The sequence below is a fragment of the Rhinoraja longicauda genome, chromosome 28 (genome assembly GCF_053455715.1).
Source record: "Rhinoraja longicauda isolate Sanriku21f chromosome 28, sRhiLon1.1, whole genome shotgun sequence".
In the NCBI taxonomy this organism is placed as follows: domain Eukaryota; kingdom Metazoa; phylum Chordata; class Chondrichthyes; order Rajiformes; family Arhynchobatidae; genus Rhinoraja; species Rhinoraja longicauda.
In genome coordinates this window covers 15517583-15536826 of record NC_135980.1, presented here as the reverse complement: position 1 = coordinate 15536826, position 19244 = coordinate 15517583, and the positions used below count along the sequence as shown (strand labels likewise).

Genomic DNA, 19244 nt, shown 5'->3' with positions numbered 1-19244 from the left:
CCGTGACGTCAGCGCGGCCGTGCCTGGCCCTGCGTCGCCCACGGCCTCGGTGCCTGCGTCTCCTCACGCCCGCCTCTCGCTGCTTCCTTTCCCCGGCCATGTCAGTCAACTACGCGGCGGGGCTGTCACCCTACGAGCACAAGGGGAAGTGCGGCCTACCCGAGGTAAGGAAGCGCAGGTCGCGCAGCTACCCGGCTTGAGTTGAGTCGCGGCGGTGTCGAGTAGCAGCCGGTCCAGGCCCGAATGCGCCCGGGCCCCACTCGGCTCGTCCCAGGCAGGATCATTGTTGATGCCTCTGTAGAATCAATGTCTTGGATGAGCTGCGACGTGTGGAGCTCGGTTATGTTGATAAGCGAAGGGGTGTGGGCATCACTGAACATTCACGTGCAAACAGGTAGAAGGTAAATGATAACAAACACAAAGTACTGGAGGAGCTCAGCTGGTCAGGCTGTATCTGTGGAGGGTGCTGTTGTCTGGAAATTCCCACCACAAATGCTACCTGACCCGCCGAGTTACTCCAACACGTTGCGTTTTACTGAAGACATCTGCAGTTCCTTGTCTCTCGGGGGGTAAATGATATATCGGCTGTGCTAAAGAGATGGTGAAAGAGAACATGTTGCATTCATAGAGTTCGTTGTTGAGACTGGGTTATTGTGTGTAACTCCTAGGATAAGAAAGGTCGCCCTATGAGATGAGGTTGGATAGAAAGGAATCAAAACCGAAAATGCAGAATATAAAGCTCAATTGTCGGAAAGAACGTGTGGAACCAGATATGGTCAACGTTTTGATTCTGTGGCTAAACGTTGCAGATTCAGATAAAGGTCACAGCGCTGAAAGTTGGGCTGTTTCTCTTTCCACAGATGCTACCCACATGTCTGAGTTTTTCTGGCATTCCTGTTTTAATTTCAGTTTTTCAGCATCTGTATGATCGTCATATAATATAATATGCCTTTATTGTCATTGTACGCAAGATACAACGAAATTAGAAGTGCTACAGCTGATAACAGTGCGACAGTGCATATCCTTCAAAGACAATTGCACAGACATACGAACCAACACAACAAATGCCAGTATCAGTAAAAAAAGCTATTAAAAAACCTAATAAATAATGAATGGGTTATACACTTAAAATTCTGAAAAAAAGTTTCTTTTTTAAAATGTGCGACGAAAATGAGAGTAGTCAAGTCATGTGCTTCCGTTCACTGTTCTTATTGCCCAGGGAAAGAAACTGTTTTTGAGTCGATTTGTCCTGGCCCTTAGGCTCCTATAGCGCCTCCCAGAGGGCAGGAGAGCAAACAATTCGTGTCCTGGATGAGTGCTGTCCTTGATTATGATTCTGGCCCTGTTCCGACAGCGCGAGCTGGTGATGTTCTTCAGAGAAGGTAGTGGACAGCCGATGATTTTCACTGCTGTCCTGATGACCTTCTGGAGGGCCTTCTGGTCTGCAGCCGAGCAGCCAGCATACCACACAATGGTGCAGTATGCCAGTACGCTCTCGATGGTGGAGCGGTAGAAGGTCACCAGCAGATTCTCCTTCAGTCTGTTTTTCCGGAGTAATCTTAGGAAGTGCAGTCTCTGCTGTGACTTTTTCACTACCGCCTTGGTATTTGCAGTCCAGGAGAGGTCCTGGGAGATGGTGGTCCCTAGGAACTTGAAGGTGGAGACTCTCTCCACTTCCTCCCCATTTATATGAAGTGGGGTGGGAGCCGCTCTTTGTTTCCTGAAGTCCAGCACCATTTCTTTTGTCTTGCTTGTGTTTAGTGTTAGATTATTTGCCTCGCACCATCCGGACAGAGCACAGACCTCGTCTCTGTACGGAGACTCATCGCCTCCAGTGATCAGACCGACCACAGTTGTGTCATCTGCAAATTTGATGATTGAATTGGAGGGGTGAATAGGAGTGCAGTCGTGTGTGTACAGAGCATAGACTTTTTGGGATAAAGAGGACTTGTTTTGGCTGATGTTTAGATGTATAGAAGATGACTATAGATCGTCATTTACCCTGACTGGAGAGTCATAAAGAGCGAATGGAGACACAAGGAACTGCGAATGCTGGAATCATATGTGGAACACAAAACACTGGTGTAATTGAAGAAGGATTCCGACCTGAAACGTCACCTATTCATGTCGTCTGGAGGTGCTGTCTGACCCAGCATTTTGTGTGGTATATTAGAGAGAATGATCTTTATATAAAGAATTTAGCTCTGCGATGAGAGGAATTGTATTCATCATTGTGAATCAAATTATGCAAGAAATAAGGAAGAGTGTGGAGTTGAGGTTGCAGACTAGCCATGTTCTTATTTAATGGGGAAACACGTTCAAAGGCCAATACAGTCTTGAGCAAAAGATCAAAGTGCTGAAGAAATAAGAAACAGGAGAATGCTGGAATCGAGCAAAACACAAAGTGCTTGAGTTGAGTCGCAGTGGTGTCAAGTAGCTGGTACAGGCCCGAATGCGCCCGGGCCTCACTCAGCTCATCCCAGCCAGGATCATTGTTGATGCCTCTGTAGTAGAATCAATGTCTTGGATGAGCTGCGACGTGTGGAGATCGGAGCATGTTGATAAGCGAGGGGGTGTGGGCATCACTGAACATTAACGTGCAAACAGTCCGGGAGCATCTGCAGAGGGAATGGACAGGTGATGTTTGGGTTCGAGACCCTTCTTCAAACTGAAAGTTGAAAACCCTTTGGTGGCAGAACAGTAAAAAGGGTCTCAACCGGAAACTTCACCTATTCCTTTTCTCCAGAAATGCTGACTTACCCGCTGAGTTACTCCAGCTTTTTATGTCGAACTTCAGTAAAAATGAATAGTTGATTTGGTTCCAGAAAGGGTGGGGGTAACATGGCTATGGTTGATGGACAGCACAGAGGGAATACTTTGAAAGGAATAAGTCATGGTTGCCATGATGATAAGATGTTGATGAAGTAATCTGTTGATTGGTTAAGAGGACAGTATATTGAGCTGTAGGATATACCCAGCATGCCAAGCAAGCTGTGCTATAGGAGAAAGAAAAACTGAATCAATATTATAGATTGGCACACAGTAAATACTGGACATTTCCTATAGCATTTCACTTTATAGCTTTTGTGTGTCTGTTTGTTTTCCTTCTCTCTCTAACTGATCTCATTAACCTTTCAACCAAATGTCACCTTCAGCAGTTCATCACCATTGCAATCCTGACCATCTTATCAGAGATTTCCTTTGCCATGTCTATCCCTGCGCCACCCTCTCTGCAACCGCAAACCACAATCACTTTACCAGTTGTGGTGAAGGGTCTTCACTTTGAAACATCAACTCTGTTTCTTCCTCCAGAGACCTGCTGAATATTTCCAGCACTTTCTGTGTTCTCTTCAGATTTTCAGCATCTCCTTTTTTATTATTTTCATCTTGTACAGGAATGAAGTGACATTCCAAAGTTGAACTGGCATCGTTGGGCAACAACTGATCCAAATTGACATTTAACGTGGTTTAATCTTCACAATAACTTGGAGTTGTTGTTAAAGCACGTACTATTTCAAAGCCACTCGATTAAGTTTCGAAATGAAACCAAATTGCATTCTTAACATTACAGAATTTTGATTCCCCTGAGGAGCTAGAAAGGAAAGTGTTGGAGCTGGCTGATTTGGTACAAAATGCCTCGTACTTGGTCGTGCACACTGGAGCTGGGATCAGCACATCCTCAGGAATTCCTGACTTCAGGTACTTTGCCTCGGTTCACAAAACTCATTTTGAACAGTGCCCTGCATCTGCATGTTCCACCTTCTTGTTATATCCATCTAGAATATGAAATGTCAGGCATGTTCTGTTTTACGATTGCCAACAATTCTCTCCATATGTCTGGAGATGGTTCAGTGTATCGCTCCAAGATCATTTGTGCAGTCAGCTACTGATGCTAAGTGATAAGATGCAAGGCCCGAGGCAGCAGTAGATCTGCGTGCACCTTGAAATGTACTGAAACCTGCATCCATCCCTCCCTCACCGACAAAACGGCCAGCATACCTGACGCCCATGTTAGGCTCATGGCTACACCTTCAACTTGGAGAAAGTGAGAGTAGTTGTTGAGGGTGATGATAAGTTCCCCCAGATGGAGAAGAGTGTTAGTTGAGGGAAATAGATTGGGTCTTTGTTCAAGGAAGAACTGGAAGGTCATGGTAAAGATGAGGAAATGGGGCCCTAGAAATGGAAAGTTATTGAAGAGTTGAAAGAAATGTGAGGTGTCTCGGATCTGGGTTGGAAAGGACTAGACAAGGAAGGAGAGGATGTTTGGAGTTCTTGGAAATTAGTTCTGTGGGGCAGACGAAAGCAAAATTAATTGGTCGTGAATCTGACGGAGAATAAAGTAAAGTTGAGATCTATTGCGGGTCCGGGCAAGTGAGGCCTGGAGCTGCGGAAGAGACAGAGCAAGGACCTACTGGTGCCGACACACGGTGGGGAGTGTAGAACGCAGTGCGCAGAAGGAGAACTATTGCGAGAAATGGTGGATTGAGTACAGGTACCCGAAATCCTGGTTGGGTTCGAACTGGGAGGCCGCGAGCTTTAACATTTGTACTTTTCCATTCATGTCTAGAAATTAGCTTTTTGTTTAAGAGCCCTTTATTTTTAATGGAAAACAATAGTCATTTGTACATGCATTGTTGTATTATCATATTTTGAAACTATTGCTTAAGTGTTAAACATTTGGCGCTCCTCAATTTCGTTATGTGATCAGTGCAGAGCAGGCCATTAAATGTGAACCACGAAGCGCTGTTTCCGTTCCTTTATATTTGGACTTTGCAACCACAAAACATAACACACATCTTTTTATCTCCATTTGCAACTTCATCCCATTTAGACTCATTCCAACAGTTTGTGACCTCCTTATGTGTCCTACCAAAATTGAACAGTTTACATTGATCCGCGATGAAAGTTTTTTGCTATTATCCAACATTCTCTAATGAATATGTGTGGCATGATTGACCACAGGATTAATCCTTCTGAGATATGATTTAACATCATCTCTTTGAAGAATTGTTGATGCCTAATAAAATTTCACAAGAATAAGAAGGGAGCAGAATGCAGGATGACAGCAGGTTTGTGTCACCGATTGTTATACATGACGTGCTTAGTTTATGGGTCTGTATTGTTGTTGATTTTAAGAGGGGGGATGTAGATTAGTGTAATGGTGTCACTCATGTTATGCGTCATGTTTTTGTAGTTACGCCCCTTTAGCTTTTGAGTGACCACTGCTTGCGAGATTCGGGTTAGTGTAAGTGGAACGTGCAGGCATGAGGTTGTGCTTGCTATGTCGTTAATAAAGTCTTTGGATCATTATCCAAGTGTAAGGCTTCTGTTATTATACAGTCAGTACAACAGTTTGATGCTGTATAAAGTGATGGTGCATTAATCTGATGCTTATACCAGTTGCCTCTGCTGACACATCGGGATAAATTTATAGATTTACCATTTTTGGATCTGATCAAAATGCAAGATTTGCTTGCAGGCCACCATTCCTCAGCGCGCATGTAACGACACAATTACCTGAGTGGCATAGGTTTTGGCTCTCGTAGAATAACTATATTGAGTCATACAGCGCGGAAATAGGCCATACAGCCCAACTCGTTCATGCCAACCAAAATGCCACACATCTGATAACAAATACTGAAAGCCCCTGCTGCCTTTGCTATTAAACCAAATGTAAAATGACAGTGAATAAATAAAATACAATGAACAAGCAAACGTAGAACAATAGATTACATTAGCCAATTTGTTTTCCTATGTTTTGGGTGTATGCAGTTTAGTACTTGTGAATCCCACAGGAAGCTTTGACGTACAGCCTTGTGAGCCTTATTTGTAAACTATTGAATGGTGATGTTGACAGGGGACCACGTGGAGTGTGGACGATGGAAGAACAGGGCCTGGAGCCCAAATTTGATACCACTTTCGAGGAAGCCAAGCCTTCCAAGACGCACATGGCACTGGTGGCACTTCAGAGGGTTGGCATTGTGAAGTATGTGATCAGTCAGAACGTGGATGGGCTTCATGTGCGGTCAGGTTTACCAAGGTAGGCATTTGGAATTTCTGTAGCCAAAGCAAATGGTCATTTTGCTGATTTCATGTCGCACCTGTTTCTCATAATAACACTGGTAAATATTGTTGTGTATATGGATCTAGGTACCTGCCTATTTGGGCGTGTGCTGACAAGTGGCACAAATGTTATTTGCCAGACGATGGCCATCTTGTGACGAAGAGTTGCTAGATCCTGCTTGCATTAAATGAAATTACCATAGCTAAACCCCCACTAACAATGTTCCGAGTCTTAAGTCAGAGTAATCCTTTCAAATATCACTTACCAACAGCCTATTCACCACCCAGTTTAGGTTTCACAGGGACATAGAAATTACAACACAGACATAATCATTAGGCATCTGTAAAGGTTTACACAGATCTTCTCCAAGGCCTCATAATTTCATCATATCATTTTATTCCTTGTACACTTGCTCCTTTACCTACTAATCCAGCCTCCCGTTAAAATAGTCTGTTATCTGCCTCAGCAACTTCATATGATAACAGGTTCCACAACGTCATCATATTGGATTTATAAAATAATCATTACAAAAAAAAGCTGGTGCATTTATCAATCATTGTCTTGTATTCATGATCTTGATTTTGATCACTTCCAAGAGCAGACATATTTCTTAAATCCACCCTATCAAATCACATCATCTTAATGACTTCAATTGACCTTAGCCTCTCTATTGGTCAAAAGTGCTTGTTACTTCTTAAATATTATCACCTATCATGTTCATTGTATTTTTCATTTCAGCAATATAGATATTATTTCTCAATTTTTTTGTGATATAGAGATCATAGCTGTTCAGGCCTCTAAAATATCATTTTCCCATTGATTTATATATTCACGTAACTTTTCTATTTTCAAATTCTATTTTCCCATAATAGTGGTTAGCAAACTTTTCCTACTGCATCTCCCCTTCCAGATTTATCAGATAAGCATCAAGTCACATCTTTTTTTTTATATTTCTACTGCATTTCCCCTTCTAGATTTATCAGATAAACATCAAGTCACATCAGCATTTTTATATTCATTGTGTGCCAACTATTTTAATTGCTAGTGTGGAAAGGAGACTTTGGAAACATCTTAAGTCATTTAATTTGCCCAAATGGCAACATGTTGCCATGATAAAATTTGGAATAGCATATCTTTTCCAGGTTGTCAAGCAGACAAATGAGGTATTGGTGTCGTTTTGTTGTTGCCATGTATACCAAGATACAGTGAAAAGCTTTGTTTTGTGTGCTATCCATGCAAATCATGCCATGTATGAGAATATTTATACTATATACTAAGTAATGCAAAACAGAAGGAAGCAGTACAGAATATAGTGTCCCATCTACACAGTGCAGATTTAAAAAGTGCTTGGGACCATGCTATGATAGAATGGGAAATAGGCATAGGGAGCAGCAATGAGTCCAAAACCTTTGGACAGAGGTTCACCTGCACCCCCTCCGACCTCATCTATTGTATCCGCTGCTCTAGATGTCAACTTCTTTACATCGGCGAAACCAAACGCAGGCTCGGCGATCGTTTCGCTCAACACCTTCGCTCAGTCTGCCTTAACCAACCTGATCTCCCGGTGGCTGAGCACTTCAACTCCCACTCCCAGTCTGACCTTTCTGTCATGGGCCTCCTCCAGTGCCATAGTGAGGCCCACTGGAAATTGGAGGAACAGCACCTCATATTTCGCCTGGGCAGCTTGCAGCCCAGCGGTATGAATAATGACTTCTCCAACTTTATATAGTTCCTCTGTCCCTCTCTTCCCCTCCCCCTTCCCAGTTCTCCCTCTATCTTCCTGTCTCCACCTATATCCTTCCATTGTCCTGCCCCCCCTGACATCAGTCTGAAGAAGAGTCTCGACCCGAAACGTCATCCATTCCTTCTCTCCTGAGATGCTGCTTGACCTGCTGAGTTACTACAGCATTTTGTGAATAAGTCCAAAACCTTTTGTCATTTGGGTAAAAAAAGCTCCTCACCTGAGATGAGGAATGTGGATAAACTACTGGGCCTAGAATGTGTTTAGAATGTGGTACATGGTAGCATAGCCAGTAAGTTGAGTAATATGCTAACGATATATTTAAGGCCAGCTCATACATTAGGGAGAAAGGTTTCACATGACTTTAAGGTAAAGTGGTTTATGGAGCGTAAACTCTGTGGACTAGTTGGGAATCCTTCTGAGCAGTAAATTCTGACAATACTATGTAAATAAATATGGTTGCCAATGCAGGGACATTTTCATTAAGTTGCCATTTGCAGGGACAGGCTTTCAGAGCTCCATGGCAACATGTTTGTGGAAGAATGCACCAAGTGCAGCAAGTAAGTTTTCTGCATTTTGTAACCCTCAATCCTGCACTGCACGCATACATTACGTGAATTGTTTACTTTCCCCGTGTCTTTATTTAAGTTTTTTTTTCCAGAGACTGAAAATCTATTACGCTATCAGAACATAATCATAAGCAGTTTGTAAATGTATTGTGCGTCTCACTGGACATACTGCACAATTCTAATGGAGTGGCTTTATTTGCAAAAGAAAAAACGGGTAAAATATTAGGATCTTCCAATATTTGACTGTAGTACATTGAAGAGTATATTGTGGGATCTTTTGTTTTGAAGGGAATTGATGGATTTAATTGTGCACATCCTTAAATGATGAACCAGTGCTACTACACATAATTAGTATTTGGATTAGCTACTGGCTCCTGTTTACTAATCTGACGCAGACATTCATTTAAACAGGTGGCATTCTCAGTGATATTGAGGACTTGCCAATTTAAAATCTCTGCAGCCTCTGGAACAGAGAGGTCGCCATTCCATATTTCACCAACAGCCTTTTTTTCATTGTCCATCTTTGGTTGGGGCTTGTCCTCACCTCGTTTCATGTTAATCTAATAATTGCCAAACTACCTGCATATTAGCTATGCTTGTGCAAAAGTACACCGTGTGGCCCACCAAGAATCTGTCCTTCGCAATCACCCTTTCTCATCGAGTTGCTATTCTGTGGCAACATCATCTGCCGATGTGGACTAATTATCCACATGTATTCTGCAACAGGTAACTCTTAACAACGGAGAACGATAGAAATAGGCAACATTTTATTTGATGTGCAGTGACTGAGTGCTGAAGTCCAGTTGTTATCAATGTATCTCAATGAATGAGATTACCAATTTAGGCTTGTATGTTTGAAGTACTTCCATAAACCCTACTGCCTCTCCACCTCCCTAAATTTGTCGTATGGCAGTATGGCTGTCATCAACGTACAGGTGAAACTCTATGCTTGTTTATTTTCAATGAACAGATGTAGATAAAAAATAGGGAGTCAAAGTTAAGGTCTTTATGGCCATGGGTGGAAATGGTATAGCAGTGAGAAGATAATTGATTATCATTGATTTTCTGGCTATAACAGAATAATGATAATGGGCAGACACAAGAGACTGCAGATGCTGGAATATTGAGTAAAAAACAAGGTGCTGGAGGAACTCAGCAGGCCAGACAGCACTGTGGAGGGGGATGGACGTCTGACGTTTCAGGTTGGGACCCTTTTTTCAGACTGAATCAGAGCTGGCAGTTGGTGTTGCTAAACCTGACAATCTAACCTCAGCAGACTGAGTTGAATTTGGGGATCCCGAGCACCACAAGAGTAATTGCAGGTTCTGGAATTTGAATGCAAAATGGGACATCGGTGTAGCTTCTCATCAAAGAGCAGGGGAAAGCACCAAAACCAGTTCCCATCGTGCAGTAATGATTTCTACGGTCATTCCCAAAAACCGGAAGAGAAATCTTTCAATCTTGTACCCACTCCATCAGTAAGACTATAAGAAAATAACTGCAGATGCTGGTACAAATCAAAGGTATTTATTCACAAAATGCTGGTCAGGCAGCATCTCGAGAGAGAAGGAATGGGTGACTTTTCGGGTCGAGACCCTTCTTCAGACTGATGTCAGGGGGGCGGGACAAAGGAAGGATATAGGTGGGGACAGAAAGATAGAGGGAGATCTGGGAAGGAAGAGGGGACGGGAGGGACAGAGGAACTATCTAAAGTTGGAGAAGTCGATGTTCATACCACTGGGCTGCAAACTGCCCAGGTGAAATATGAGGTGCTGTTCCTCCAATTTCCGGTGGGCCTCACTATGGCACTGGAGGAGGCCCATGACAGAAAGGTCAGACTGGGAATGGGAGGGGGAAGTTGAAGTGCTCGGCCACCGGGAGATCAGTTTGGTTAATGCAGACCGAGCGCAGGTGTTCAGCGAAGCGATCGCCGAGCCTGCGCTTGGTTTTGCCGATGTAAATAAGTTGACATCTAGAGCAGCGGATGCAATAGATGAGGTTGGAGGAGGTGCAGGTGAACCTTTGTCTCACCTGGAAAGACTGTTTGGGTCCTTGGATGGAGTTGAGGGGGGAGGTAAAGGGACAGGTGTTGCATCTCGTGCGGTTGCAGGGGAAAGTGCCCGGGGTTGGGGTGGTTTGGGTAGGAAGGGACGAGTGGACCAGGGAGTTACGGAGGGAACGGTCTGCGGAACGTAGAGAGGGGATGGGAAGATATGGCCAATGGTGGGGTCCCGTTGTAGGTGACGGAAATGTTGGTGGATGATATGTTGGATCCGCTGGCTGGTGGGGTGGAAGGTGAGAACGAGGGGGATTCTGTCCTTGTTGCCAGTGGGGGGAGGGGGAGCAAGAGCGGAGCTGCAGGATGTATAAGAAACGCTAGTGAGAGCCTCATCTATAATGGAGGAGGGGAAGCCCCGTTTCCTGAAGAACGAGGACATCTCTGAAGCCCTAGTGTGAAACACCTCATCCCGGGCGCAGATGCGGCATAGACGGAGGAATTGGGAGTAGGGGATAGATTTTTTGCAGGGGACCGGGTGGGAAGAAGTGTAGTCCAGATAGCTGTGCGAGTCAGTGGGTTTATAGTAAATGTCTGTCACTAGTCTGTCTCCTGTGAAGTCAGTAAGACTGCTGGTTTTCACCTCTCAACATTGTTCATGTCAACCTTTCCCTTTTCTCCTGTACTACCATAGCTTTATTCTTTAACTCCTATCCTTCACTGTTCCGACGGCTGGCCTCCCTTACTCTGTCTGTAACAGAATAACCAATACTATCTCCTTATATTGCACCAGCGTAACTGTGCTAATTGGCATGCATTGATTCTCAGTTGAAGTCTCGATTTTAAAATTCTTCCTTGTTTTGAAACATCTTTATGACTTTGCAGTTTCCCTTTATTATTTCCTGTGGTCCCTTAAATCTGTCTTTGTAACACTGGCCCCTCATCTGATGAACCAATTGACTAAATCTCTGGGAATTCCAGTGCCTCCAAATCATTCCCACACTGAGGGGACTAAAACTGAGTGCATTATTCAAGCCGAGTCTAGAGTAGTGTTATATAACGGTTTAGCATGATTTGCCTGATCTGGCCTTAACTGTTAAAGCCTAGAATTGTCTGTGCCTTTTTAACAATTTTCTCAACCTGCCCTACAGCTCCCAATGGCTCCTATGCCCAAACGTTCCTCTTGACCTTCTGCTTATCCAATCCATTTAGCACAGCACCCATTACTCTATCTTGCCTCTCCTCACTCTTCCTACCAAAATGCATCATCTCTCATTTCTCCACAATAATCTTCATTTACCTTGCATCTGTGTATTCTATAATGGTTTGTATCTTATGCAAATTATCACTATCCTTCTCGAATTCACATTACCGCCAAGAACAAAGATCTTTTGTGTACCCCCTGTTTTATCTGATCAGAAATTAAGGTTTTATGTTAAAATGCTAAAATTTACAGTTTATATGCGGTCAGATAAAATTACATTTGAACATAGGCTACCCCACGTATTTATTCTATCGTTCATTTATTCTATCGTTCTATCTGACTTCCCTGTATCTTAACTCCATTTACCTTGATATATTCTTGTTATTTAAGAATATTTAGTTTTGAATCATTCAAACCTCTAACTTAATCAAACATAAGATTTGATATTTCCATTAACCTTTGTATTAAAAAGTATTTCCTGATGTAGTCTTGATTGGCCCAGCTCTAACATATGGATCTGCATAATCTTCATTAGAAATAGATTTTCTCTCCCTTTCAAGAATTATTTAATCAGTGTAATTTAATCCATTTAGCGCTGGCATCTTTTTTTTGAGGAGTAACATGCCCGGGATGTTTGTTCACAGAATTATCACTTGCTTTACTATCTCATTGAATGGCAGATGGAAAGAGAAATTAAGAGAGTGATGTCTGATGATTTGAGAACTAGATTGTTAATCTAAGTAACTTAATATCGTTTCCCTCACTGCTTTCCCATTATAGACAGTATGTTCGAGATTCAGTAGTAGGCACCATGGGACTGAAAGCAACAGGCCGGTTGTGTGATGTTAAAAAGGCCAGAGGTCTTCGAGCATGCAGGTATGAGATCCTTGTGTGTTGTTTGTTGCAGGTGGCATCTTCAAACTTTATTGTAGAACATTAACAATAGCCTTTCATAGCTCTGTTAATTCTGGCTCTGTCATTGCACATGTTGACTAAGAGTATTCAAACACATATAATATATCCGCAGTTAAAGAACAATGATATTACTTACTATAATATATGTAATGTTAAAGTTAGTGATATAATTTTGTTTTTCCTTTATTATTATGTCCCTGAAGACGTTTTCTTTATGGCAGTAGAATTATATAAATACCATCCAGTCTCTGGTAACTAACAAAAAGAGCACATCATGAACTAGATTGAACAGTGAATATCAGCAAGATGATGATCAGGAGTGGGTACTCTATTCCTGCTGCTAAAGTAATTTTTAATGACATTGTTTAAAAAGAAACTCGGTGGGGATATTTTCTATTTGAAAACGCGGCCTCAATCTGGTGCATTCAATCTTTTGCTTAGTAATTCATGAGAAATAGACATTGCTGATGATGTCAACACTTATTGTTTATCCCTTATTTCCCCTGCATATGGAGGAAGCGCATTCATGTTGTTTGGTCTGAAAAGTGAACTGAGCAAGCTGCTGGCTTTTGGCCAGATTTAATTTAGTTTAGTTTAGAGATACAGTGCGGAAACAGGCCCTTTGGCCCGCTGAGTCCACACTGACCATGAGCCCCACACATTAACAGTATCCTACACACACTAGATACAATTAACACATACCAAGCATTCACGGGGAGAACAACTCCATACTACAGGCAGCACCTGTAGTCAGGATCGATCCTGAGTCTCCAGCGCTGTAAGGCAGCAACTCTAACGCTGTGCCACTGTGCCGCATGCATTTCTTTATTTCATAACAAAGTAATGATGCAATGCAGCCATTGTAGTCAAACATAATCTTCTCAGTCAAATGCATGCACATATCTTTGCAAAGTAACCCAAATAAAAAAAAAATCCCATTGCTTCATAAAGTTGGTGCCATCTTTCTTGATTTATACCCGCTTCCAACAGGCTTCTCGAGTCTAACTCCTCACTGCATCAATAATTTTGGCTGTTTCATCTTAAAATAAATCTCTTTTCTGTCTTTCTATTTTTCTTGCCTCATTTCATATGTTTCTGCTTCATTCCTAAATCTTCCACTCAGTCCGAAAGTAAGGTATGCCAATTAGCCCTTTGAGAGCCTCAGTAGAATATCTCTCCAACACAGTAAATCAGTAGAAATGATTCATCAGTGTGTCAGAGTAGTTAAGTTACTGGGCCAGCAATTCAAAGTACAAGACTGGGGATCCAAAAATGAGTTCAAATCCCATCACCACAGCTGTCGCAGTGAAAATAACAGCTTGCTATAAAAAGCCATTGTATTCACTAGAAAAGCAAATGTGCCCCACTTTATCAGATCTGGTCTGCAAGGGACCTTAGAGCATGGCAACCTGATAGACTCTCAACTGCTCTCAGCATCAGTTTGGCAAACCCCCTTGAACAATTTAAATGCTGACTTTTCCCACAAAAACTCACGTCCTATGAATAAACTGAAATGAGTGTACATTTATGTTTGTCTCAGATCTTTTGAGGATATGACTGAAATAATAGATATGGGGTGACAGTAGACGTGGTATATTGGATTTTCGGGAGGTTTTCACTTGGCCCCTACATAAACCACATCTGTTGCCACTAATTATTTATTAGCCACATCGTCAAAAGGCCACACCCTCAAAAGGTCAATCAGAATGGTAGGAGCATATAGAAATTGGGTTAATGTACTGACATTGATTCTGTATCGGTTATTAAAACCGAAAACAAAGGTAGAAATAAATGGATCAATCTCGGGTTGGCAGGCTTTGACTTGTGGTCTCCTTGGGCCCCAGCATTTCCTAATATACATCTGATTTGGCTGAGGGAACTAAATGTCATATTTCAAAGTTGTTGGTAATCCTAAACTAGGTAGGATTGTGTGCGATATAAAGAGGCTGCACTGGTATGTGGACAAACTGCGTGAAGGGGCAAAGACATGACGGATGGAATATCACAGGAAAAAATGTGAATTTATTCACTTAAGTGCACACAACAGTAAAATAATATTTTTATTAAATGCTTAAGAATTGAGTTGTGCTATTGTTTAAAGGGACCGAGTGGTATTTGTATTGGATTGCTGAGGGCCAACTTGCAACAACTAGCGAGTTAGGTGGCAAATGTTAAAGAAATCTTACTGCCATTGTATAGGGCCTCAATGAGATCACACCTAGAGCCGTGTGTACAGTTTTAGTCTCCTTGCCTGGAGGGCTGTGGAAATGTAGTCAGTACAAAGATCAATAGATTTCTGGGCATTATGGAAATCAAGGGTAATAGGAATATTGCTGGAAATGGCACGTTTAGAAGATGAGATAAATAGCAGAGCAGGCTCAAAAAATTCAGATCAATCTTGCTTGATTTGTTTTTACATTATTCTGTTTCTCAAATGGTGCACAAAAGGAGACCTTTACTGCAGTGATGGTGGAGTAGATAAAAGCCAAGAGGATCAAAAATTGTGAAATTAGTATCTTAATGCAAGAGAAATTACTAAATATTTCTGGTTGCCAAAACTCATGGGAGTTGTAGGATTTTCTCCATTGTGGCAAATTTGATGCAGTTCTCGACTTCCTGCTGTTTCATTTTAGTTCATTAGTTATCGACTTCCTGCTGTTTCATATTCTCGTTATGCACTGATCTTTGCATCAGTGTTTCAGACAGGCATATTTCTGTATGTATGCCACTGCAGGAGAAAAGCTGTAGAATGATACAAACTCAGAACTCTGCAACTACTTAACTTTGACGATGCAAGGTTCATTATAGTGAACTTTCAAGCAGCCTTTTAGTGATGATGGGTATGGGATGAAAGCTAAGCATCAATGAGTGGTGGACAGAGTGTTAATGAGACCTCATACTTGATGTACACTGATAATCAGGATTGACGTTTTAGTAACCCTGTTTTGGGTAATGGTTAAGAGATTATGCCTCTAATCTATATACTAAAACTCTTGTTTGTTTGTTTGTTCCTGAACTACAACCAAAACAGTACACAATAGTGCGACAATTTTAGGCACACCTTACTCACCGTTATCCCTTTGGTGCTAATGGAAGAAGTTTCATTGAAATCGGTGTTATATTTTTCAGGTTATTCACAATTTAAAGTTTAAATCTACCTCCTAGGGAGGGAGGGGAGGGGAGGAGGAGGGGAAGAGAGGAGGAGAGGGTGCTACACCAATGCAAGAGAGGTTTGGGCCCCACGGTTCCACTTGGTCTAGCTTATAATCAAAACACAAGAGCATTTTTACAGTTTACCAAGTTATGTATCATTGGCAATATGATCCCCACTCTTGCCTGTTACCTTGAAAAATATAATTAAGAAGCATTTTGAAGTTCAGGAATTGGGAGAAAAGGGTTTTGCTGGTAAATGCCATGGCTTCCACACATTATCAAACCCAAACCATTGGATTTCATTAAGTGTAGACTCAGCAATGGCTTTGCTGGACACTTGTGCTCGTTCCGTTAAGGTCTTCTGGGAGTTAACAGTCGCTAGCTCACCTTCCCGTTCCCATACTGACCTTTCTGCCCTGGGCCTCTCCATTGCAGAGGCAATGCACAAATTGGAGAAACAGCACCTCATATTCCGCTTGGGTAGATTACAACCCAACGGTGAGCATTGAATTTTCATGATTTAAGTAACTAACCCATAACAGCCTCCTTCTCCCTCCCCTTTCTCCTCCAAGAACCTCCCCCCTTTTCTAAAACTCCTTCCCCCTCCACTTGCACGTTTACAATGGATACACAATTCATACCTTTCCTATCCCCAAGCTTAACAATTCGCAATTCTTTATCCTTTTGGCTCACACCTGTCTCTACGTCTCTGGCATTTGTGCAACAATCTGCCTGTCAAATAACCCCTCGTCTGTGTTTACCTATTACCACTCTGTCCTGCCCCATATCTCTCGGCTTTCCTTCTTGCTCCCCCCCCACACCATTAGTCATAAGAAAGGTTCTGACCCGAAACATCGCCTATCCATTTTCCCCAGGGATGCTGCCTGACCCGCTGAGTTACTTCATCATTTTCTGTCTATTGCGAGATTTATTATTTAATGGATAACCAAGTGTGGCTCTACATCCCCAGATTGTAGCCTGGTTTTGCATGTCCACAAAGGATTCCCCTCCACTCCCCTCCCATAAATACATGTCAACGTGCCTAACCAGCACCTATAAAGCCATAAACCGTGGACAGATTATTGACGTTTTGTGGGTCTTAAGTACAAAAGCATTAATTTTCCTAAATGAAATTGTGATTGGAAAGACTTTTCAAATGCTCACAGATTCGCCACCTATTTAATTTCTCAAATTCCTACAATTGTGGAGAAACTGAAAAGTGCAATAAGTAATATAACCTTGTTCCTATGCTTACATAGCACAAGTTACTTAAATTTATTAACACGATAAATTATTGACCGAAGTAATGGTCAAAGTACACTCTTAGAAATTAAAAACATCTGCTAAATATGCAAATTCATACATGTTTCATTCCTAATGCAAAACTGTCACTTGCAGAGACCTCATGCCAGAGTTGGCGTGTCTATTCCAAAGATCCTTAAACTATAATTCAACTTAACCAATTACTTCAGTGAATATATTATTTGACTTATGACTCTCAGTTTCTATTACAGAACAGCTACAATATTTATGCATTCTTTGATTTATGGTATTGGAAAGGTCAGAGTGTATGTGTAGGAAGATGATTTCAGAATACTGCATAAACTGACTATTCCAAATTTTTAATCTAGAGGAAAATTGCGAGATACCATTTTGGACTGGGAAGATGCATTACCTGACAGGGACCTCAGTTTGGCAGATGAAGCCTGCAGGTATGTTTGAAACTATCCAGTCGGCATATGCTTTCAAATGTGTTTTATTGTCACGTGTATCAATTAAGGTACAGTGCTATGCAAATTACCATACAGCCATACTAAAACAAAAGACGCACAACTACATAAAAGACAACATAATCATCCACCACATTAGATTCCCCACATTCCTCACTGTGATGAAAGGCAGTCCAATCTTCTTCCTCCTTATTCTCCTGCGGTCGGGGCGATCGAAGCTCTCGCAGTCTGCGGTCAAAGCCCCTGCGTGTGGAGATCGAAACTCCCGTGTCGGGGCGGTCGTTCCTGCGGCTTGGAGCTCCCGAAGTCGGTCTCGCGAGCTCCACGATGTTAAAGTCCATAGGCTCCCGCAGTTGGAACTCCCGAAGTCAATCTCCAGCAAGAGGCCGCCAACTCCTTGATGTTAGGCCGCAGTGCAGACGGAGATACGAAATGGAAACAAAATTCCATCTCTGTCGAGGCAAGAGATTAAAAATAAGTTTCCCCCAACCCCCCACCCCCACCCCCCACATTAAACAAGCTAAAGGGCACTAAACACATACTATTAATCCAACAAAGAAGGAAGAGACAGACAGACTGTTGGCGAGGCAGTGGCATCGATGAGAAAATATCTGGAGTCATTGAGTCATACAGGTCCTTTGACCTACCAGGTCCACATTACCCATCAAGCACCCATCTGCATTAATCCTACTTTATTCCCTCCATATTTCCATCAACTCCCCCAGATTATACTGGTCACTTACAACCAAGAATCTGCTGCAATCTTCCACAATCATCTTCACTATCTGCAAAACCACCCACTTTTGTATCATCAGCAAACTTGCTAATCTTGCCCTGTATGTTCTCATCCAAATCATTGATGTAGATGACAAACAGTAAAGGGCCCAGCACCGAACCCTGAGGCACACCACTGGTCACAGGCCACCAGTCCGAGAAGCAATCTTCCACCATCACCCTCTGCTTCCTTCCATGAAGCCAATATGCTATCCAATGCCAATAATCAAGTGCCTAATCATTTATTCTTACAGGGCAAAATCTTGCCAAAGCATCTCAATCTGTCCCTTCTGCTAGTTTCTTCCTATAATAGCACTGCCCACGTCATCGTTTTACCTCTCCATCACGAAGCCTGTGCACAACTCAGTCTCCACCACCTGTTGCTCTTCACCCATTCCCAAAGTGCTTTCTTGAAGCAATGATGTGTTATTGCTGTATGGGTCAATATAATGTAGAAGTAAATATTATGAATTGGTTTATATTTGTCGCATATATGGAGATATAGAGGGGAAAAAAACGTTTGTGTACTATCCAGGCAAAACATGAGAAATTAAACAGAGTGCAGAATAAACAGATAAAGTTCTGATTTAAAAAAACAAGGTGGAATGGAAGATTGGGTATTCATCCTTGATATATGAGAGGTCCAGTCTGATAACGGTAGGGAAGAAACTGTTCTTGAATCTGGTGCTACATAATTGCAAGCACTTGCATCTTCTGCCTGACAGAAGAGAGGTGAAGAGAGAGTGACTAGATTGTGAGTGATGCTTGATTATGTTGGCTACTTTCCTGAGGCAACATGAAGTGTGAGTAGGTTCGTTTGTGTGATGGACAGGGCTGTGTCGTAGCTCTCTGCAGTTTCTTGTGGTGTTGGGTAGAGCAGTTGCCAAGCCAACCTTTACTGCGTCTGGATGGATGTAGAAATAGGTAAGAGTAATCAGAAACAGGCTGAATATCTTTAGCCTAGAAAGTAAGCAGTAAAATTATGAAAACACAATGTGAATGGTTAGATGGTATTGTGTTATTTAAAATGTTTTTTTCCATTGTTATTTCAGTCTGAGCATCAGCATTTATATTTTGGTTGTATATAAGCTATGAGGA

At 42.1% G+C, this 19244-nt stretch overlaps 1 protein-coding gene across 2 annotated transcripts in view; it reads left to right on the top strand.

Annotated features, from left to right (window-relative positions):
* Window positions 1-23: 23 nt before the first annotated feature.
* Window positions 24-19244, top strand: part of sirt6 (sirtuin 6) — a 25757-nt gene continuing 6536 nt past the window's right edge. Inside the window, exons 1-6 of one of the 2 annotated variants that reach the window (XM_078423738.1) lie at window positions 24-164; window positions 3572-3699; window positions 5858-6040; window positions 8306-8365; window positions 12355-12450; window positions 17274-17354. In XM_078423738.1, coding sequence (XP_078279864.1) covers window positions 99-164; window positions 3572-3699; window positions 5858-6040; window positions 8306-8365; window positions 12355-12450; window positions 17274-17354 — 614 coding nt within the window. In that variant the 5' untranslated portion in view covers window positions 24-98. The remainder of the gene's footprint in view (window positions 165-3571; window positions 3700-5857; window positions 6041-8305; window positions 8366-12354; window positions 12451-17273; window positions 17355-19244) is intronic. The other variant, XM_078423739.1, reaches the window with a different exon arrangement.